The following is a 23,933-nucleotide window of genomic DNA, read 5'->3' on the forward strand; positions in this document are numbered from 1 at the left end:
GGAAGAAGTTTTTCCACCTCAATTGTAGACATAAAAAGTCTCATCTCTCACCTCATTATCTCTAGCCACTTTATCCTGTTCTACAGGGTCGCAGGCAAGCTGGAGCCTATCCCAGCTGACTCCAGGCGAAAGGCGGGGTACACCCTGGACAAGTCACCAGGTCATCACAGGGCTGACACATAGACACAGACTACCATTCACACTCACATTCACACCTACGGTCAATTTTGAGTCACCAGTTAACCAAACCTTACCTTGCAATAATTCATAATGTGTAATATTTTATCTTATAATGTGAATCTCTCGTGCAATGATTTAAAATGTGACTGTCTCTGTGCAATACTTTTATATGTGCAATACCTCACTTCATAATGTGTAACACAACACATACACCTCAGACTGTGCACCTTCCCCCCCCTTAAACCCCCCCTTCCCCCCCCTTCCTCTCTCTCTACATGCTGTTTGCACTGTTATTGGATATGCTTAAATCTCATTGTACATGTGTATAGTGACAATAAAGGCATTCTATTCTATTCTATTCTAACCTGCATGTCTTTGGACCGTGGGGGAAACCGGAGCACCCGGAGGAAACCCACGCGGACACGGGGAGAACATAGAAACTCCACACAGAAAGGCCCTCGCCAGCCACAGGGCTCGAACCCGAGCTAAAAGCTAAAAGAGCTAAAAGAGCTAAAAGCAGGCATGCAGAGTATTCATCTGCATTTCATTGTGAGGGTATGAAAAATAAACATTTCCCAAAAAGGAAACATTAAAATTTATCCTTGAAAGGTTGAAAGGTCATGGACTGAGTGTGTGGTTATGTACAGAGACGACACAGGAGCAGAGAGAAGAACAAACTGAGCTTGGATCTAATTACACATTGTGATGACTAATTTATATTTAAAATATAAAATGTAGCTGAGTACACAGTAGGTCAGATTATTATTATTATTATTATTATTATTTCCGTGTGGGTTTCCTCCAGATGCTCTGGTTTCCCCCACAGTCCAAAGACATGCAGGTTGGGTTAACTGGTGACTCTAAATTGACCGTAGGTGTGAATGTGAGTGTGAATGGTTGTCTGTGTCTATGTGTCAGCCCTGTGATGACCTGGCAACTTGTCCAGGGTGTACGCCGCCTTTTGCCCGTAGTCAGGTGGGATAGGCTCCAGCTTGCCTGCGACCCTGTAGAACAGGATAAAGTGGCTAGAGATAATGAGATGAGAGAATGAGATGAGATGACTTTCTAAATTACAGATGTTACATTATAAAAATAGTGAGCTCATTCAAAAAGTTTTAGATGATCTGCATCTGGAGATTTATTCTGTAAAAAGATTCATCTGGGTCACAACATGAACAGTGAGTTTACAACCCCGATTCCAAAAATGTTGGGACAAAGTACAAACTGTAAATAAAAACGGAATGCAATGATGTGGAAGTTTCAAAATTCCATATTTTATTCAGAATAGAACATAGATGACATATCAAATGTTTAAACTGAGAAAATGTATCATTTAAAGAGAAAAATTAGGTGATTTTAAATTTCATGACAACAACACATCTCAAAAAAGTTGGGACAAGGCCATGTTTACCACTGTGAGACATCCCCTTTTCTCTTTACAACAGTCTGTAAACGTCTGGGGACTGAGGAGACAAGTTGCTCAAGTTTAGGGATAGGAATGTTAACCCATTCTTGTCTAATGTAGGATTCTAGTTGCTCAACTGTCTTAGGTCTTTTTTGTCGTATCTTCCATTTTATGATGCGCCAAATGTTTTCTATGGGTGAAAGATCTGGACTGCAGGCTGGCCAGTTCAGTACCCAGACCCTTCTTCTACGCAGCCATGATGCTGTAATTGATGCAGTATGTGGTTTGGCATTGTCATGTTGGAAAATGCAAGGTCTTCCCTGAAAGAGACGTCGTCTGGATGGGAGCATATGTTGCTCTAGAACCTGGATATACCTTTTAGCATTGATGATGTCTTTCCAGATGTGTAAGCTGCCCATGCCACACGCACTAATGCAACTCCATACCATCAGAGATGCAGGCTTCTGAACTGAGCGCTGATGATAACTTGGGTCGTCCTTCTCCTCTTTAGTCCAAATGACACGGCATTCCTGATTTCCATAAAGAACTTCAAATTTTGATTCGTCTGACCACAGAACAGTTTTCCACTTTGCCACAGTCCATTTTAAATGAGCCTTGGCCCAGAGAAGACGTCTGCACTTCTGGATCATGTTTAGATATGGCTTCTTCTTTGAACTATAGAGTTTTAGCTGGCAACGGCGGATGGCACGGTGAATTGTGTTCACAGATAATGTTCTCTGGAAATATTCCTGAGCTCATTTTGTGATTTCCAATACAGAAGCATGCCTGTATGTGATGCAGTGCCGTCTAAGGGCCCGAAGATCATGGGCACCCAGTATGGTTTTCCGGCCTTGACCCTTATGCACAGAGATTCTTCCAGATTCTCTGAATCTTTTGCTGATATTATGCACTGTAGATGATGATATGCTCAAACTCTTTGCAATTTTACACTGTCAAACTCCTTTCTGATATTGCTCCACTATTTGTCGGCGCAGAATTAGGGGGATTGGTGATCCTCTTCCCATCTTTACTTCTGAGAGCCGCTGCCACTCCAAGATTCTCTTTTTCTACCCAGTCATGTTAATGACCTATTGCCAATTGACCTAATGAGTTGCAATTTGGTCCTCCAGCAGTTCCTTTTTTGTACCTTTAACTTTTCCAGCCTCTTATTGCCCCTGTCCCAACTTTTTTGAGATGTGTTGCTGTCATGAAATTTCAAATGCGCCAATATTTGGCATGAAATTTCAAAATGTCTCACTTTTGACATTTGATATGTTGTCTATGTTCTATTGTGAATACAATATCAGTTTTTGAGATTTGTAAATTATTGCATTCCGTTTTTTATTTACAATTTGTACTTTGTCCCAACTTTTTTGGAATCAGGGTTGTAGATTGGACAGAATAATCCCTTCTTTCGTCCTTTCAAGACGGCACAGGGCTTGTGTAAAATATTCAGATGGTGATTTTTGCAGTATCAGGCCATCACCACTTCCCCTTTACTGTGTGTGAGATGGAGAGCTGAACACTGAGAACCAACCACAAACCTCTCCACCAACTAGAACAACGGTCACAGTTTTGTTTTTTCGTTTCTGTTTTCATAGCTCATAACTTTTTCTGTGTGTTTGGAGGTTGTGTACAGATAGTAGAAAAATAAACTTGTCAGTATTTATCTCAAACATTGAGGGACCTGAACACTTGGGAAAGCGAAAAGCACGACTCAGCTCTGTAGATTTGTGTCCTGTCGGTTGGATTCAGGGTTAAATGTGAATCTTGAAATTAGATGCAAGATTTTTTTCTGCATTTTGGAGAAATAAGTCAGTTGAAATGTTGCTTGTCCTGATGATATAATGAGAGAGTGTGTGAGATGACGAGACAAACACAAGTTTCAACACCAACAAAACCAGTTCAGACAGGAATCAGTCAGCCTCTGGAATCTACTTCCTGTAATATCATCGTGAAAATTGTAATTCCTATTAAACCGAATGTATATGATGTAAACATATCAGTGATTTCCAGAATACGGTGAACATTTGTGACAAAAACAAAAGACGGATGTATTGAATTATGAGAGTCTCTTCATCACTGAATACAGCACGAAGGTTTTCTGCTCTTGATCATCATCCGTTATTCTCGAATCTTCTTCCTGTCAGAGACAACAGTATATTTCAGTCTCTGAATCAGGGGGAGATTTAATCACTCCTGTGGAACCCGTGATTTTTCTTAAATGCTAAAACCACTGAAACATTTCACCTTATGATCATTTTCAACAGTTTTATTGAGATGTTTACCTTTTTAACTCTCTCTGCACTGCGAGCTGTAAATTCCACCTCAGTGTAAGTCAGTTCTCCAAGTTTTTTCAGAAACTAAAGATATATGAAAAAAATCTGATTCATGTTAATAAGCAGGGTAAAAAATCTATACTAAACACAAAAACAGAAAGATCAGTTTCTTGCCTTGTTGTGTTTTCTCTTTAGCCAAACCCACACAGGGATGGATATTAATAACAGGAAAACTCCAGTCCCGGTAGATATGAGGACAGGAAGCAGTGAACGGGAACGATCAGTTTGTTCTGAGAACAATACGATATCATCATAAACATCAAAAAAAAAAAATCTCCTTGTGACACACACTTGGGCTGGGCAATGTGACAAAAATACCAAAACCCAATCCTCTCTGACGTACCTGAGTTGTAATAACAGAGCTGTGCGATGTTGAGAGAAGTTGTTTTATTGATGGCAGGGTTTGCAGACACACAGATATAAGAGTTCCTGTTATTCTCTGGGTGTTGTATCTGAAGTGTGAGACTGAGGGGAACACTGAGATCTGTGTTATTGGTGATGGAGATTCTCTCATTCTCTCTGTACCAGGATAACTTCACATCTTCTCCATTCTCCACAGAGCACAGGAGGAAACACGACTCTGCAGAAGACACGCTTTGCTTTCCTCTCTGATTTCTTATTACTGGAGCTGATACTGGAGCTAAGAAACAGAAGCACAGATTAATAACATAAGTCATGTAAAGCAACATGGAAGTTAATGTTTGATTATACAGTTGGTGTCAGAAGTTTACATACAGTGACATGAATGTCATCTTGGACACGAGTGTAATGGCAATATTTGGGCTTTCAGTAATTTCTTTTAACTGTTCTTTTTCTGTGGTAGAATGATTGTACAGCATACATATTTAATTAAAAAAACACTTAAATTTGGTGCACAAGTTTTAATTTCCTTTGGGTTTTATGAAATCAACACAGGGTCTAAATTATACATATAGTGTCAAAAATGTACATATGCACTCACTTAGATTATTAATTCAGAGGTGTTGAAACTTCCAAAATGTCTCTTATCTTGCCAAGGGCAAGGTCTCTTAACTTTCTGTTAGTGATTATGATTGACTACAGCTGGTAGTTTCTCTTTGCCTTCATAAAAAGGGTTTGTTTACAGCACTTATTGGCTTGACCAACACACAGTCGTCTTCTTCTTCTTTTGGCTGCTCCCGATTCGAGGTTGCTACAGCGGATCTTTTGTCTCCATTGCTCCCTGTCTTCCGCATCCTTCTCTACCACACCTGCCACTTTCATGTCCTCTCTCACCACATCCATGTATCTCCTCTTTGGCCTTCCTCATTTTTGTGTGCCTGGTAGCTCTATCCTCAACATTCTCCTTCCAACATGCTCTGCATCTCTTTTCAGGATATGCCCGTATCATGTCTCATCTCTCTTAGCTTAATTCCCAAGTTCTCCATATGTGCTGTCCCTCTTATATGCTTGTTCCTTATCCTGTCCAACCTTGTCACTCCCATCACAAACCTTAACATCCTCAACTCCACCACCTCCAACTTTGCCTCCTGTCTCTTCATTAAGGGTACTGTCTCCAATCCAGACATCATAAAATAGGAAAATCCGAGATCAGTGCAGTTCTGAGAAAGAGGATCACAGATATACACAACTCCAGAATGCCTCTTGGAGCCATTTCTAAACACCTGCAAATTAGATCAGTTCAAACAATTGTATCCAAGTTATTGTGAGGTGTAGTCACTTTGCCAAGCCACTTTGCTTCAAGAAAACCCAAACAGTCACCCTCAGCTGAAAGGAAATTGGTTTGGATGGTCAGGAACAACCTGGGAACCACCATGGCACAGCTCTGCCATGAACTGGAAGCTGATGGATCACTGTCTACAGTTCAGTTCACCATGGGCTAAGAGGCTGCAATCCAAGAAATGACGTCCTACTCCAGAATTGACACCTTCAATCTTAACTAAAGTTTAAAGCTGAACACACGGATAAAGAAAAAGCCTTCTGGAGGATAGCTGTATGGTCTGATGAGACAAAGATTGAGGGGTTTGGCCACAATGACCACCATGTACAGAGGGACACTGTACCAGCTGGTGGTGGTAGTAGGATCATCATGCTCTGGAGCTGTTTTGCTGCCAGTGGAACTGATTCATTGAACAAAGTGGATGGAATAATGAAGAAGAAGGACTACCTCAGAATTCTTCAGGATAAACCATCAGTAACTTGGACATGACTTGGGACTTGGGAGTTACAACAGGACAAATGATCCCAAACATGCATCAGAGCTGGTTGTGGAGGATAAAGCAGGCTAACATTAAGCTTAAAACAAGTCCTGACTTCAACCCTATTGAAAATATATGGAGCGTGCTTTAAGTCAAGTCCATGCCAAGAAAAAAAATTAATTGAACTCTACCAAGCCTACCATGAAGAGTCATGAAATATCCAACAAGAATTCTGCCAGAAGCTTGTTCATTGTAAACAAAAATGTTTGGTCAAGGTGAATCTTGCAAAGAGACATTTTACCCAAATATTAGGTGTGTTGTATGGATATTTCTGACCTTGTATGTATAATTTTGACCATGTGTTGTGTTCAGAAACCCCAAAGAAAATTAAAACTTGTGCATCAAATTCCAGTGCTTTTTTTTAGTTCAAGATGTATGCTGGACAATCATTCTGCCACAGAAAAAGAACAGTTCAAAGAAATTACTGAAAGCCCAAATATTGCCATAGTATTCATATCCAAGATGACATTCATGTCACTGTATGTAAAATTATGACCACAACTGTACAACAGAAAGAAAAGCTTCTTAACTGCTCCATCATCTCAAAACTCTCCAGAATGCAGGTGACATACAGACATAAAAGATAAAAGAGTTTATTCAGGCAAACTAACAGACAAATCTAAACTGTGATGCAGAAAACAGTAAAGAAAAGACCCTGCAATTGTCAGGCGATACACAAACAGGATGTGGGAGTCAATATCAGAAAGCAAAGTCCAAAACCCAGACTCAGCAGAACAATAAGAAAGGCTGGGTAAAGTCAGAAAACTGAAGTCCTGAAATACTGAACTGTGAGACTGAAGTGATCGTGAGCAGGTGAGTGCAAACAGTAACCAGGAGACTGCGAGCGGTTAAGTGCAGGATGGGTTTTGTAGTCCATGGTGGCCATATTTGAAGGCCACTGTGAATTCTGGGAAGTGGAGACTTGCGTGTAAGCAGGTGCAGATGTGACAAAAACATGTATTCATTATTTTTATTCACTGTTACAATTCCTCAGAATTCTGAATTCATTCAAAAATCATTTTCCAGGACGATTCCACTGACGGCAGCAGGGCGGTGTAGTGGTTAGCACTGTCGCCTCACAACAAGAAGGTCTGGGTTCGAGCCCCGTGGCCGGCGAGGGCCTTTCTGTGCGCAGTTTGCATGTTCTCCCCATGTCCGCATGGGTTTCCTCCGGGTGCTCCGGTTTCCCCCACAGTCCAAAGACATGCAGGTTAGGTTAACTGGTGACTCTAAATTGACCGTAGGTGTGAATGTGAGTGTGAATGGTTGTCTGTGTCTATGTGTCAGCCCTGTGATGACCTGGCGACTTGTCCAGGGTGTACCCCGCCTTTCGCCCGTAGTCAGCTGGGAAAGGCTCCAGCTTGCCTGCGACTCTGTAGAACAGGATAAGCGGCTAGAGATAATGAGATGAGATGTATAACTCCCTCCCAAAGCACGAAGACACGGGTTTTCTTTGACGGGTTTAATCTTCAACAATCTTCAAAAACTAAACCATAAAAACTAAAAAAATACACAATACACAGTATTAAAATAACGTCAGCCAAAAGCTAACACAACTTAAATGACAGACAAGAATGAATAAACAAAATGACAAACAAAGCATTACCTCGTTGGCTGTGTGCACAGTGAGAGAAAGTTAGGCTTGATATCTTCAGTTCTTTTACAGTCATAAACTTGTGTAAAACGTCTTAATGTCCAACTTTGAGGAGAGCATCTCTCCTGCCGCTGAACACTTCGATGCTTGAGTCCATCTAACGCTTTGCTGGCCTACATTGGTAGCTTACGTCACACGCACACATACAGCCGAGGTCACGTTTCAAAATAAAAGTTCCCGTTTTCAACTCCGGTAAATACACACATAAACCCAAATAAAATAAATATTAATTCTCAAAAATACCCTTTGCACACAAAACACTGATGTACATGCTTGCAACTGTTACACTCCCACCAAATCACATCAACCTTAATGTGGGATTTCCCTTAACTTACAAACTGTTGCAAGTCAACTATTAAACATGAAATGTTAAAACAAACATTAAGCATTTTGATCTGCTTCAATCAAAGGAATAACCTTGTGTATTGGTCTGTCAAGAAAAACTGTTTTAGTTGTAGGTTTACCCTTTGTGTCAAATGATGTGTCACTAACTAACAATCTGACCTTTCTCACCCTATCATCTGATGATGGAAAGACTTCATGTACTCTGGCCAGCTTCCATTCTCTGCGTGCTGCTTGATCATCCTGCAGGAGCACAATGTTATTCACCATCAGGTTTCTTTTGTTCTTTTGCCACTTTTGTCTTGGTTGTAAACTCAGTAGATATTCTTTTCTCCAACGAATCCAGAATTCATTAGCTAAATACTGAACTTTACGCCATCCTTTTTGTAGGTAGAGATCTTCTTTCATGAACTGTCCAGGCAGAGGTAGAATAACAGTTGTCTTCATGGTAAGAATGTGGTTCGGAGTCAAAGGTTCCGGAGCGGATGGGTCATTTAAGTTCTCTATGGTAAGTGGTCTGCTATTGATGATTACCATCACCTCGTAAAAGAAGGTTCGCAGCGAGGAGCTGTCTAATCTTTGCGCTGACTCGTCGAGAATAGCAGTGAGAACACTCCTTATGGTTCTGATTTGTCTTTCCCAGATGCCACCCATGTGGCTTGCCACTGGGGGATTCATTACGAATTCACATCCGAGAACCTTGACTCTTTCTCCACACATTCCTTTCATGAGTTTTGCAAACTCCCTTCTTGTTCCAATGAAATTGCTGCCTTGATCACTTCTAAGTTGACGAACACTACCTCTTATGGCAATGAACGCTCTTAGTGCATTGATGAATGCGTCAGTTGTCATGTCATCAAGCATTTCTACGTGAATGGCTCTTGAACATAGACAGGTAAATAGACCATATCTTTTAACTTCCTTTCTTCCTTCCTTTACTAGGAAAGGTCCAAAGCAATCTATGCCAGTGTAGGTGAACGGTGGAGCTGTTTCCGTTCGATCTGAAGGTAAGTCACTCATTTTTTGTTCTTCTGTATGTCTCCTATACTTCCGACACTTGACATACTTAAAGATGTGTGATGACACTGCACTGCTGCTTCCCAAGATCCACCATCCATTGGCTCGCAGTTCGTTCAAGGTCATTCCACGTCCCTGATGATGAACTCTTTCATGGAAGTGTTTAATAAGCAGGGCTGATATGTGACAGTTCCTTGGATGTACAACTGGATGCCTTACGTGTGGGTGTAACGCGGCTTGACTTAAACGTCCGCCCACTCTCAGGACTCCATCTTCGTCCAGAATTGGACTTAACTTCTTCAGCTTACTGTTTGGTCTTTGTTATCATTTCTTTGACTTTCAGGTTCTTTATCTCATTTGGGAATGCTTCCTCTTGGACCAGTTTGATTATGGTAAGTTCTGCTTCCTTTCTTTCTTCTAAACTTGTACTCTCATTGGTTCTCTCTTTCAGACCTCTATGTTCTTGGATCAGTCTCTTCAGTCTGGCAACTGCTTGTACTACCCTTGACCAATCAGAAAACTTTTCAAGGTGGTCCAATAATGACCTGTCTTCCTTTGCCTTTGTATTGAATACCAGGGCCTTTCGAAGCTCAGGGTCATCATCCTTAACTTCTCCCACCTTGCTTTCTCTGTGAGGTAGTTCTTGCTGCCAAAGAAACTGTGGACCTGAGAACCAATTGGAGTTCTTAAGTTGCTCTGCAGTCAACCCTCGAGACGCATGGTCTGCCGGATTTTCCTCAGATGCAACGTAAGCCCACTGTTCAGGGTTTGTGCTTGATTTGATTCTCTGTATTCGGTTTGCTACAAACACGTGGAATCTCTTGGCATCATTGTTTATGTAGCCGAGAACTACGGTAGAATCTGTCCAAAAGTACTCCTTTGGATCTTGGAGCTCCAGCTCGTTTCGGAGCATGTCACTAACTCTGACTGCAACTACGGCTGCCGAGAGTTCCAATCTCGGTATCGTCGTGACTTTAGTGGGGGAGACTCTTGATTTTCCCATCACCAAGCTACAATGAACTTCGTTGGACTCACTCACAGCTCCCAGGTAAGTACATACACCATATCCTGTGGTGCTTGCATCACAGAAGTGGTGGAGTTCATACTCTTTCACAGGGCCGAATTGAGAAGGTAAGTAGCATCTCTTTATTTCCATGTCAGATAGGTTAGGTACGGTAGGTCTTTAATCCATGACTCCCACTGAGGTCTCAGGCTTTTCGGAAGTTCCTCATCCCATCCGATCTTCTCTCTGCACATGTGCTGGAGAATTTGCTTCCCTAGAAGAATGAAGGGGGCCATGAACCCTAACGGATCATACATGGAGGCTACCGTTGAGAGCACACCTCTCCTTGTAGATGGATTAGACTTGACTTGAACTCTGAATTTGAATGAGTCAGATGTAATGCACCATTCTACTCCAAGAGCTCTCTCCATATGTGGTAGACTGAGAGCCAGGTCTTGATCTTTGATTGCGGCATGGTCCTCCTCTGGGATAGACATCACGTTGTCGCTATTAGAGACGAACTTGTGAAGTCTGAGCTTACTAGTGCCACAAAGCTCTCTGGCTTCCTTGACGAGCTGAATGGCTTCCTGTTCCATGGGAACACTTACGAGCCCATCATCTACGTAGAAATTCCTCTGAATGAAGCGGATGGTGTCTTCACCATACAGCCCTTGCCCTTGAGCTGCCAGGTGTTTTAAGCCAAAGTTGGCACAGCCAGGGGATGAGGCCGCTCCAAACAGGTGGACTCTCGTATGGTAGGTTGATGGTGTAGCCTCCAGGTTACTACTCTCCCACCATAGGAATCGTAGGTAATCCTGGTCTTCAGCTTTCACATAAAATTGGTGAAACATCATTTCGATGTTGCACATGACTGCAACAAGATCTTTACGGAATCTGCAAAGGACACCCACCAGTGTGTTCGTAAGGTCGGGTCCAGTAAGCAGATCGTCATTGAGACACTCACCTTGAAACTTAGCGGAGCAGTCAAATACGATGCGGATTTTTCCGGGTTTCTGGGGATGATATACTCCGTGATGCGGAATATACCAGGCCGGACCACTTTCAGTTTCTTCTTCAGGGATTTTCTCCGCGTCACCACGAGAGATAATGTCATGCATGAAATTCACATAGTCCATGTAGTATGTTTCATTCCTTCTTAGCTTCCCTTCAAGACATTTCAAGCAGTGTACTGCACATATCCTGTTGTTAGGCAGCTTTGGACTTTCATCCTTAAACGGTAATGGCATTTCAAGGTGACCATCGTCTCTTTGAGATATGTTTTCTCTCAATTTGGACAAGAACTTAAGATCATCTTGAGACACTGGGTCATCTTCTCCTGTTCTTTCTGAGAAGTCTGACTCCAGGACCTTGATGATGTCTGAAGGGGTAATCTCTTTGACTTTGCATCTGTTGACATAGTGAACTTCAGCTTTCAAGTTGACAGAAGAATCAACACTTGGTGTGACTTGCATCACTACTATGCAATGACTGATTCCAATGGCATCTCCGAACTCTACACAAGGATTCCCATGGCTGATTATACTCCACCCCAGGTCAGTACATTGAGCATAAGACTGATTTGCTTGACCGGACACGATTTCTCGTAGGAGTAAGGCTTGTGAGCAATTGTAGCCAATGAGCAGACCTACTTCACAGCTCTGCAGAGGCACTATGTGTTCTTGAAGGTGCTCTAAATGGGGCCAAGCCTCAGCTGTTTCTTTCATGGGTATGTGAGTTCTGTTAGCGGGAATAAAGTCACGTGTGTAGGTTGGCGGTAAGGTAATCCTTTTGCCTGAGTAAAAGCCTCGAACTTGAAGGTTTCTCACTCTTTGAGACTGAACTACAGTGGTTCTTGAAGTCATAGTTGAGAACTTCAACTTCACTTGTTCTTTCTCTGTATCCAGAGCATCTGCTACTTCGCTGAGCACAAACGTCGTGTCACTCTGAGAGTCCAACAGAGCATAGACAAGCACCTCATCTGCTGGTTGTGTGGCAGACAAAAGCCAGACAGGACCTATTGCAGCTGTTTGCATAGCAGCTTCATGCTGGATGACTCTGTTTGAAGTAGAGGCTGTGACGGTTTCTTTAGACTGCTCAGTTTGAGTCTTTTCCTTATTCTTTTCTTTATTTTGGTTGTTTGACTTGTCTTGACTTTGACTTTGTTTAACTTGTGACTTTTGCTCTCCTTTATCTCTTTCCTCATGCAGACAGGTAGGGTGACGCTTCTTGCATGTGCCACAAACACTCCTACTGCTGCAGTTCTTGGAGAGATGGCCTGCTTCAAGACAGGGGCGAATCTAGCATCTGATCTTTGGGGGTGCTTAGCCCCCAGAGCTGACAGAGGCACCTGGCTTGAACGACAGTGTTTCCACGTTTATTCCGCATTTAGACTAGACTTAACTAGACAAGAAGACTAGACTAGACAAGACTAGACTTATGCAATGTTTTAACAGAAGCTGACCCAATAAACTATGATATCTACACATTTACAACCACTGACACAAATATTTACGTTATATTTTTAACTAAACAAGACCTACTACTGCATTTGTAATGTTGGAGCTATTCATTTTTAACAGTGGTAATTGTTAATGTGTTTACAATTGTTTACAACACTTAATTAATTAATTAATTAATTAATTAATTAATTAATTAATTAACATTAAATAAAATTGACTAACACACGGTGGTCTAGCACCGTAGCACTTGTACAGCTCTGCACAAAAGTATCTCGATATGGATGATAAATGTCGTTTTTATCATTCTGTTCATAGACCAGGGAACATCAATATTGCATTATGCATATTATTGTGTTGTGTTTAACAATTGTAACTCCAGTCCGTACCTTCACATCTCGCTGTGCCAGTAAGACTCAGGTGCTACTTCGAGTTCCTCATCGGCGTGGAATCCAGTTAAAAAAAAACAGCATGTCGTAGCAAGCACTCGCGCGGACAGGCAACCCAATCAGAGGGGACGCAAGGAGGAGAGGTATTTTACTGGTCATAGAACTATCACGTAACAGGTGAATTCAAGAACACACACATGCCCGCGCACACATTCACTGCAGCGCAATGAATTAAATAAGTGCCCTTGTGCACTGCGCAATGATTGCGCAGTGCGCAAGGGCACTTATTTCTGAAAATTACGTCCAAAAGCAGTGTTTTTGAGGGTGCTGAGCTAGGGGGTGCTGAGCTCGTTTTTGGGGGTGCTTGAGCACCCCCAAAAATAGGCTAAACACGCCCCTGCTTCAAGACAACCGAAGCATAGCTTTTCAGCTTGCACAAACTTGACTCTCTCAGAGACTTCTTTCTCCATAAGCCTTTTGCATACATGCAAGGTATGGCCATTCTTTTTGCAGAACAGACATGCTTTTGTGGCCTGTTCATTAGAACGTGTTGTAAGTGTCTTTGCTTTAACATTGAGCTGCTTTTGCTGCTTTGGTTGCTTTGCCTTGTCAGTTTCACTTTGCTTTAGTGACTGCAAAGACATAACTGGATTACAGGCAATTTTTGCTTCTCTTGTCAGGAATGTAATGAACTGACTGAAGCTTGGGAACTGGCCACTCTGCTCTTCCTTCTCCATCACCTGCTGGTTCCATCTAGCCATTAGCCAGTCAGGTAACTTTGCCAGAATCGTTCTGTTTTCGTTACAATCATTCAGTATCTCCAGTGCTTTGACATGCACCATGGCTGCTTCACAGCTACGGAGAAAGTCAACAAACTCTCTGAGCTCAGTGCTCTCTTTGGCTCCAATTCTGGGCCATGCTTGGAGCTTGTCTCAGTATGCCTTGGCAACTGTAAATGGGTTTCCATAATGCTCTTCCAGAATCTCCCATGCAGCAACATAGGCAGACTCGGTGCCGAGTAGGAAATAGCCATCTAGTGCATTCTTGGCTTGCCCACCTACATATCTACGAAGGTAGTATATCTTCTCCTTCTCCCTAATATTCTTCTGGTCAATCAATGTTTGAAAGGATAGTTTCCAGTCACTGTACTTCAATGGATTGCCAGTGAATATTGAAGGTTCAGGAACAGGAATTCTGTTTGCACTTATTGCATCAGTAAGCATCATAATGAGCTCTGGCGTGCTTGGATTTGTGGATGTTGCTTTAGCTTGTGGAGCTAGAGGTACAGAAGACTGAGGACCTCTTGCAGGATGTGGCAACTGATGGCTAGCTGCCACCTCATGGCTCAAGATGTCAGTAGGCTCTTGTTTGACGTTTAGCCCTTGGTCGTACACCTGCATTCTTGCTCACGTAGCGCTGAGCTCTTTCATGGTTTCTAAATGCTTTATTTTTATTCACTTTTCTTCAAGCTTGACTTTCATTTGAGCTGCCTCTTCTCTTTTAAGTCTCCACTGAATTTCTTCTTCTTCCCTTTCTAGGCATCGCTTCAGGTCTTCTGCCTCTTGAGCTGCCATCTTCCTGTTCGCCTCAGCCTCTAGGTGCTGCAATTCCAATTGTTCTCTTTGTTGCTCTTCCAACACTTTCAGAACAGCTTGGCTTTCTGCAGCATCCGCAACAGCTTCTTGGCACTTGACGGAAGACGTGTTCGAATGCTCTGAGGCACCCTTCAAGATAGAAGTGACAGAATCAAATTCACTTTTGGTGGAGTTCCAGAGAGACCCTGCCTCTGGCCAATCTGGTTCATCTTCATGTGGGAGCTTCCCATCCAGGTAAGCAGTGGCTTTGGCAACAATGAAGTCGGAAACTTGTACACATCATCAACTTGCCCTACGTACCTTAAGTGTAGACTCACTAGATTCTGACATAATTAAATAACTAAGTTATTAAATGTAGTAAATGTAAACTTGAATATTAAATGTAAATAGAGTCTTAATGTTTGTAACGTTAAAGTCTAAATGTGTGTAATGTTTTATATTAAATGCTGAATATGAAATGCTTTAACTGTAAATACCTACTCAGATAATTGAATGTAAATAAAGTCTGCATTAAATGTTAACACCTATTTAGATGTGTCTCTTGCATCTTTGAATTGAAATATTGTACACTGAAATAGTTCAATAAACCAAATACTGTTCACTGTACTTATTACTAGTAATGTGCTGAAATACCTCAAAATTCACATATAAACTCAAAATGTAGCTTAAACTTAAATATCAGATGGCAAATAGCCTTCACCGTGAATTATCAAAAACACACTTTAAATTGGCACATAAGGACTTCAATATGAAACACCTTCACTCTTAGCTTTAAGGCATTCAACTTCAAACATAAATGTTTTAACCTTTAACTTAAATCATAAGCTTCAATAAACTCAGAAGCAATACTCAAATGCAAGATATTAGACTTAGAAATCGAGTAGCATTACCACACACCACACTATGAAATCAGCTCCACTTAAATCTTTTCTTAATCCTTTAAAGCATACTTGCAAAGTCCCTTATTTGTCCACTCTTGTTAGTGTCCAAGTTCTTGATGGCTTTGCCTTGAAATCGTTGCTGATTCAGTTTGTGTTGCTTACTGACGCTTGTTCAGTTCGTCAGATCATGTGTTGAACGTGTGCATTCTACTCATCTGCGTGTCCGCGAGACGACCGCTGCAATGTTCCATGGCCATGAGGAGAGTGCGTGTTCGATGAGCTTCTTGGAACGACCGCTGCGACGCGCCGTGGACACGAGCAGGCTGCGTGATGTTCTTGCTTGGGATTGCTGCCTCCAACGTCAATGAACAGTCTCGAGTTTTCACTATAACTCCCTCCCAAAGCACAAAGACGCAGGGGTTTTCTTTGACGGGTTTAATCTTCAACAATCTTCAAAAACTAAACCGTGAAAACTAAAAACATACACAATACACAGTATTAAAATAACGTCAGCCAAAAGCTAACACACAACTTAAATGACAGACAAGAATGAATAAACAAAATGACAAACAAAGCATTAGCTCATTGGCTGCGTGCACAATGAGAGAAAGTTAGGCTTGATATCTTCAGTTCTTTTACAGTCATAAACTTGTGTAAAATGTCTTAATGTCCAACTTTGAGGAGAGCATCTCTCCTGCCACCGAACACTTCGATGCTTGAGTCCATCTAACGCTTGGCTGGCCTACGTTGGTAGCTTACGTCACACGCACACATACAGCCGAGGTCACGTTTCAAAATAAAAGTTCCCATTTTCAACTCAGGTAAATACACACATATACCCAAATAAAATAAATATTAATTCTCAAAAATACCCTTTGCACACAAAACACTGATGTACATGCTTGCAGCCGTTACAAGATGAGATGAGATTCGACTGACTGCATTCCTACAAGTTTGTACCTCATGACTCCTTGGGCTCTGACTGGATATTTTTGTAATTCTGAAGTGATGAGTCTAAACATGGACAGGAAGGAGAAAAGAAACACTTTTACTCACCATAAACACTGACACTGAAAGTCCTAGATGAGAGATGTTCAGTAAGAACTTGTAATAAATAAACTCCAGAAAGGTTTCTGCTGATGTTCCTGATGGTTAAAGCTCCACTGATTCTGTCCAGTTGCAGTTGCTCTTTAAATCTCTCGCTGATTTCTGTAACAGTTTCTCCTTTAAACACCTGACTGATCAGTATCTTTCTCTCTGCTTTCTCAGGTCCATAAAGCCACAGAATCTGAGCATCACTCTGAAATCCAGTTATCCCAGTATGGAGAGTTATCGTGGTTCCTTCCACTTCCTGCAGTGTGACCGTCTCGTCTCCAGCTGCACACAGTAAACCTGCATCACAGATTCAGCTTCAGATTCATCTTTACACTCACAGACCACACTGTGGATCAGATTATTATTATTATTATTATTATTATTATTATTATTATGCACTAAAGTGGTTCTCGGCCTTTTTTCAGCCATGGAACCTCCACAATTTGCTAAAATTCCATTTTCACCTTCTTCATGATGAACTCATTTGATAAAACTATATTTACGGCTACAGTTTCTTCTGTTGTGAAGGAAAGACTCAAACTTACAGCGCAGCAGGAAAAGAGTCCTGAGAGTCCTGATTTCTACTGAAATATTCAGCAGCATGTTTGTTCAGTTGTCCTCAGAGTCTTTATCAGTGAAGAACGTTGTGTTCAGTGGCGTTCTGTTGCTGCTGTACACAATGTTCCCTTACTGTTAGCTCGGTGTCTTTACTGTCCCACATTCATCAGAGCGCTGGGTGGACGTCCTGTCTCAGTGTGTTCAGTCTCTACATGCTCACTACATGCTTTCCTCTCACCAATGTCCACGTACATGTAACCCCATGAAAAATACAGTTGGGTTTAATCCGTGTATTTTATTGTTGGCTTCATGTTCATTCATTTTCATTCTGTGACTTCATTAAGAGAGCTGTGTTTGTGACTGTAGTTGCTTTGAGTAACCACAAGGGGGCGCTTCACGTACAGTCGATACGGGAAATTCAGTGAGGGTGTGGTTTTTTGCATGCTAGGAGCTGGACGCGCAAGTCAAGCCCTGATACTGGTGTCACAACGATCTGTTACGAGCGAGATTATTAACGTTTTATGGCAAGAATATTGTTTTATTTTCATGGACACGAGTTGTATGTTTTTCTGAGTTGTTATGAGAGTTCCAGGACGGCTGCGACCGGAGAAATTGCTGTGATTTGTTTTCTTTACGGAGGACTCCGGTGAGTTTTCTGGTTGTATGCTACGTGCTAATATGCTAAGCGATAAGCACATTCTTGTTCACTATGAATGCTAATATTGAACGTTCTTATGTTACAAAAAAACAATCGGAGATTGACCGTAAATGTTGCAAAGATATTTCAATGAGTTAGTATGCTGAGTATGAGTTGTAAATGTTATTGTTCACATGACGACCGTAATTTTTACTGGGCCATTTTTTGGATGCCAGGTTGATGAGTTCAAATTGTCCGCTAAGGCTTATGATATATAAACTTACAGGGTTTTCCCTAATTTTCTAATGTGAGCACTGTCAAATTCATTTTTGAGATGGTTGAAACATGATAATTGATACAGATAAGAGAGAATAATTTATGCAACGTGGTTTATGTAATACTGTAAAAAGACTCACATTAATGGTGACTTGAGGGTTTTTTTTATATCTCATAATACAGTTGTTTATAGGTTGCATTTGAGTAGGAGAGATACAAAAAATATAATTCTGTACAGAAATTGATTGATAACTTTATATTCTGCTATGCAGATTTTTTTTTTTTGCTGGATCTACGTCAATTCAGACAGTGTTGATATCGACCAGGAGCTCCTGTCTGAGGTGAGACGGAGTCGAAGAGGTTGCACAATCCTCCATCTTCCTCATCTTTGTGAAGAGTCACACCTGGATCAGATAAGATCTGAACAACGTACCGTACACATACACACTACCCGGGTAGTACATACACTAAATAGACTTTGACGGACATGGATTATAACTGACTTTGGACTGAACTTTATTGAACTTTGAACTTTGCTATCAGAACAGCTATAAGCTGGAAAGGACAGTTTATTTTGTTTTGTTTTCTGTTGTTGTTTATTCAGGGGATTTTGAATCCGAATGGATTTCACTTTGTGTTGTGTAAATAAATAATTGTGTTTACCTTGCACATTAGCCTTCCCGTGCTCCTTGAGTCGGACCAGGGTACAGTATTCATTTAACTGTCTAACTTACTGGGTTGTACACTCCAGGTTACATAGGAAACTTTTTGGCAAGCCAGCCAGGAGCAAGGGTTATATTGGGTTAACTGTACAATACAAACTGTTATCTTGAACACAGAAAATTGCTATCTGATTAATCTGATTATCCTCACATTATTAATTGTTTCTTTTACTCTTGACTTGAACTGAACTGAACGATGGCAGACAGTAATGATAAACTGTTTGTATGTGTGTCTGGCATTACCAGTAACGATGTTGATCAGGATGTCATTGATTCCCTTGAGAAACATGGGCCGGTAGCTGGAATAAGGAGAGTGCAAAATCCAGAAGGACCAGAAACAGTCACTGCTGAATTCAAGTCAGGAGCTACAAGAGCCAATATTGAGCCTCTTCTGCCTATGGAAGTGGTGAATGTGACCAATCCGAGTGTGAGGTGGCAAGTCGACCATGTTCCAACACTTAGCTCATCTGCTGACCAGGCCGCAGCTGTTTTATCTGCGTCATCTACTGACTCCAGTGACAGCAGTAATTCTGATAATGGTGCCCAATCAGACCACAGCACCACACCTCTAGTACACAGAAGCAAGAGGAAACATGAACATGGTAAGCCCCTCCTACCATTCGCGACTACTATGACACCTAAACCAAATGATTCAGGTGCAGTTAAAAAGAAACATACCGTACATTCGAGTCCCACAAGCCTGATTCTGAGTAATGAAGTGACAAGCCTACCTGAAATCCAATGTGTTGTGGTGGAACATGTGATCAAAAGTCAATCAAGCAACTCTAAGTGGATGAGGACGTTTTCTGGTAAAATACCCAAGCCCCCAGGTGAGGCAGATTATGAGACATGGTCGTTACATGCAGAGTTGATGTTTAATGATGATAGTCTTTCAGTTGATGCACAACGGAAAAAGATACTTGACAGCCTGCTTCCCCCAGCTTCAGATGTGGTAAGGCAACTTGGCACCTCTGCACATCCCAGACATTATGTGCAGCTGCTTGACTCTGCATATGGACTTGTTGAGGATGGAGAGGAGGTGCTCGCCAGGTTCTTGAACACTAATCAGAATCCAGGTGAGAAGCCATCTGATTATCTACAGAGACTGCAGAGTCTCCTGTGCACTGCTGTGAAGAGAGGTGGTGTAAAATGGGTGAATGCAGACCGACACCTACTGAAGCAGTTCAAGCATGGTTGCTGGGACCACAGCCTGGTCTTACAGCTGGAGCTCAAAAATGCAACGCCTCCTAACTTTGCAGAGCTATTGTTACAGGTACGTACTGAAGAGGACAGGAGAGCATCAAAACATGACAGGATGCAATGTCACTTTGGCTCCTCCAAGACAAAGCCTTCAGTAAACGTTCACTCTGTGCCTGGCATCTCTCTCTCTGTGATTCCAATGCCAACTTACTGCAGTCATACATCTCTGAAACTGAAAGTCTGAGAAAGCAAGTAGCTCAGCTACAGATGCAACTCAACAGCAAGAAACACAAGAAAGAGAGCAAAAACAGGAATTTAAAGCTGCAGTACCATCAAATAACTCCCCTCCACCAGTAGCTGAAGCACAGGCTCATCAAGTGATGTCACAGAACACACCCACTCTAAGACCTCAACCAAAGGCTTGGTTCTGTTATAAGTGTGGAGAGGATGGCCACATCGCCAGGAACTGTGACAAGCCCATGAACAAAGCCCTTGTAGACCAGAAATACACAGAACTCAAGCACAAGCAGGATGAGTGGAAGGCAAGGCAGCCTTTAAACTGGAACAGGTTCAAGTGACAGGACCTACTGGAACCAAGGACACGGAGGAGTCTCCCATATCAAAATGGAGATGTGAAAACAAATGTCAACAAGCCACTGCAGCCACACATCAGCTCACAGGAAGATTGGTTGGCTCGAAACATGTAGCCAGAGTCACAGTTGGCAGAGTTCAGCAAAACTGTTTAATGGATGGAGGCTCGCAGGTCACGACCATCACCAAATCCTTTCATGATACCCACTTAACTTCTCACCCAATCATTCCGATAGAGGACCTCTTACATATAGAGGGAGCTGCAGGTCAGCTTGTTCCTTACCTCAGCTGCATTGAAGTTGACATAGCTTTCCCAGAACATTTCACAGGACAGTCTAAGGTGGTCACAACACTGGCTCTGGTTGTCCCTGATCCCAGAGCGAGTGTAGACATTCCAGTTCTCATCGGCACAAATACCCTCGACATCCTGTACAAAGGTTTCAATGAAGGAACAACATATTCACCAGACTGTGAAGATGCTTCGCTTGTCAGACATCTACTTAAACAAGACACAACAAGATGGGAGAGTGGGCAGAGTGAAATTACAATCAAAGAACACCATAGTCATTCCGGCTGGGAAGAAAGTGGCAGTGGACAGCGGTGCGAGACATGTCCCCATGGCCTATGGTGCGTCTCTCCTGGTTGAGCCCCCCACCAATGTCAGTCTGCCAGGTGGCTTGATATGCTGCAGCTACATAATGGCAAGTCCACGTCAGACCTCCTTTAAAGTTCCCATCCTCCTCAAGAATGAGTCAGCACATGACATTGTAGTCCCAACCCATCAAACACTTGCAGAGCTCTCAGTGCCACTGTCCATCTCTCCATTGATCTCCACCAGTGACATTAAAGGAGAAGTACAAACCTCAACCCAGACAGTACAGAACAGTACTGCCCAGGGTTTCACAACTGGTCAAGTAAATCCTGAAAACTTGATTGAGTTTGCTGATTCCCCTTTGTTGAAGGAGTGGAGAGACAGGGTCATCAGGAAGTTGAATTCCATTCCTGAAGTCTTCGCAAGGGGAGCTCTTGATTATGGGCACACGACAGCCGTAAAGCAGAAAATCCGCCTCTCTGATCCGACACCTTTCAAACAGAGGGCAAGGCCCAGCCATCCATCTGATTACGAGGCAGTTTGCCTTCATCTGAAAGAGTTGTATGATGCAAACATCATAAGGGAGTCAGAGAGCCCATTTGCTTCGCCAATTGTCGTAGTGAAAAAGAAAAATGGACAAATCCGCCTCTGTGTGGATTACAGAAAACTGAACAGCCAGACAATCAAGGATGCTTATGCTCTGCCACACATCGAAGAGGTGTTTGCATCCCTGACAGGAGCAAAGTGGTTCTCTGTCATGGATTTAAAGTCAGGCTACTATCAGGTGAAAATGGAGGAAGAGGATAAGACCGCTTTTGTCACACCAATGGGTTTTTGGGAGTTCAACAGGATGCCACAGGGAGTAACCAATGCTCCAAGCACTTTCCAGCAAGTTATGGAAAGGTGTATGGGCTTGCTAAATCACAGAGAAGTGCTGGTATTCCTAGACAATCTCATTGTGTTCGCCAATGCCCTGGAAGAACATGAGGAGCTGCTTTTGAGGGTGCTGAACCGACTGAGAGAGTTCGGTCTCAAATTGTCACCAGAGAAGTGTCATTTCTTCAGGAAGTCTGTGAGATACCTAGGTCACATAGTGTCAGAAAATGGTGTGGAGACCGACCCTAATAAGATCACAGCACTCACCTCATGGCCCCGCCCGAACAATATATCTGAGTTGAAGTTGTTCCTCAGCTTCACAGAATATTATCGAAGGTTTGTCAGAGACTACTCTAAGATTGCAAAGCCTCTAAACGACCTGACAGCCGGATACGTTCCTGCAAAGAAAAAGAAACAAGAGAATGCATCAAAAAGTCAAAGGTCATTCTCTAATGCTGACTTAAAGAAACCCTTTAATGACAAACGGACACCCTCATGTGAGGAGGCATTCAAAACCCTCATTGAGCGATTAACAACAGCACCTGTACTGGGTTTTGCAGACTCCAAGAAGCCATACATACTGCACACAGATGCTAGCTCACATGGACTTGTTCCTGGTATAAAGCAGCTCAAAGATGGTCAAATGAAGGTTATCGCATATGCCAGTCGAGGGTTATCCAACTGTGAACACAGGTACCCCACTCACAAGCTTGAGTTCCTCAGCCTCAAGTGGGCAATCACAGAAGTTTGCTGATTACCTCTATGGAGTGGAGTTCTGTCTGCTGACTGACAATAACCCGCTGACTTACGTTTTGACCTCTGCAAAACTGGATGCTTGTGGTCATCATTGGCTTGCTGGCCTTTCCAACTTCAATTTCAGCATCAAATGCAGGGCTGGCAAAAAGAACCAGGATGCAGATGGGCTATTGAGATGCCCACACGCCCCTGCAGAAATTGATAACAGTGCAGCAGTTGAGGACGAAAGGGTGTGGCAGTTTGTCAAAGTTTGTGAAGGAGGGAAACGAGGACACTTTCCCAAAGGAGGCTGTCAAAGCTGTCTGTGAAAGACATCAGCTGGACAAGTTCGCTGAGACAGAGGAAGGAAGTGGTCATTTACCTGTCATTGTGGAGTGTCTAGCAATGGATGGACATGCCATCTGCTCTGAATATGCCCAAGCCGACCTGCTTCCTGGATCCACCACGCTTCCCAGAATGTCTCAGCAGGATTGGGCTGTGGAGCAGAGGAATGAGCCAACAATCAGCAGAGTAATAGATGTCGTCAGAGCAGGTAAACGCCTCATGTACCGTCTCCGGCAGAAAGAGGAGCGGGAGGTGCAGTTGCTGCTCAGAGTTCAAGATCAGCTGATATTGAGTGATGAAGTCTTGTATAGAAAGTGCAAGGGTGAGAATCAACTTACCTTCTAGCTCATTCTCCTGAAGAAATACAGACAAATGGTGCTAATGAACCTCCATGACGATGTTGGTCATTTGGGGTATGAGAGGACAGTAGATCTGGTACGTGCATGGTTCTATTGGCTGAGGATGTGTTTAGAGGTTGAGGAGAAAATCAAAAGATGTGAAAGGTGCCTTCGACGTAAGGCAAGGGCAGAGAAAACAGCCCCCCTCATCAGCATCAAGACCAGCCAGCCACTTGAGTTAGTGTGCATGGACTATCTCTCTTTGGAGCCAGACGGCCATGGCACAAAGAACATACTTGTGATAACTGACCACTTCACAAAGTATGCGGTTGCAGTACCTACTCCTGATCAGAAGGAAAAAACAGTGGCCAAAGCACTATGGAATAACTTCCTTGTACACTATGGCATACCTGAACGCTTACATAGTGATCAAGGCCGAAATTTCGAATCCACAGTCATCAAAAATCTCT

At 42.5% G+C, this 23,933-nt stretch overlaps 1 protein-coding gene across 1 annotated transcript; it reads right to left on the reverse strand.

Moving 5' to 3' along the window:
• Positions 1–3,647: 3,647 nt before the first annotated feature.
• Positions 3,648–17,405, reverse strand: LOC132882586 (signaling lymphocytic activation molecule-like). The gene is made up of 6 exons (XM_060915677.1): positions 17,390–17,405; positions 16,555–16,890; positions 4,268–4,564; positions 4,039–4,154; positions 3,874–3,948; positions 3,648–3,728 (listed from the first exon to the last, which is right to left on the reverse strand). Exons 1-6 carry the CDS (start codon positions 17,403–17,405, stop codon positions 3,648–3,650), a joined length of 921 nt encoding a protein of 306 aa, XP_060771660.1.
• Positions 17,406–23,933: the final 6,528 nt, after the last annotated feature.

This window comes from Neoarius graeffei, chromosome 3 (genome assembly GCF_027579695.1).
Source record: "Neoarius graeffei isolate fNeoGra1 chromosome 3, fNeoGra1.pri, whole genome shotgun sequence".
In the NCBI taxonomy this organism is placed as follows: domain Eukaryota; kingdom Metazoa; phylum Chordata; class Actinopteri; order Siluriformes; family Ariidae; genus Neoarius; species Neoarius graeffei.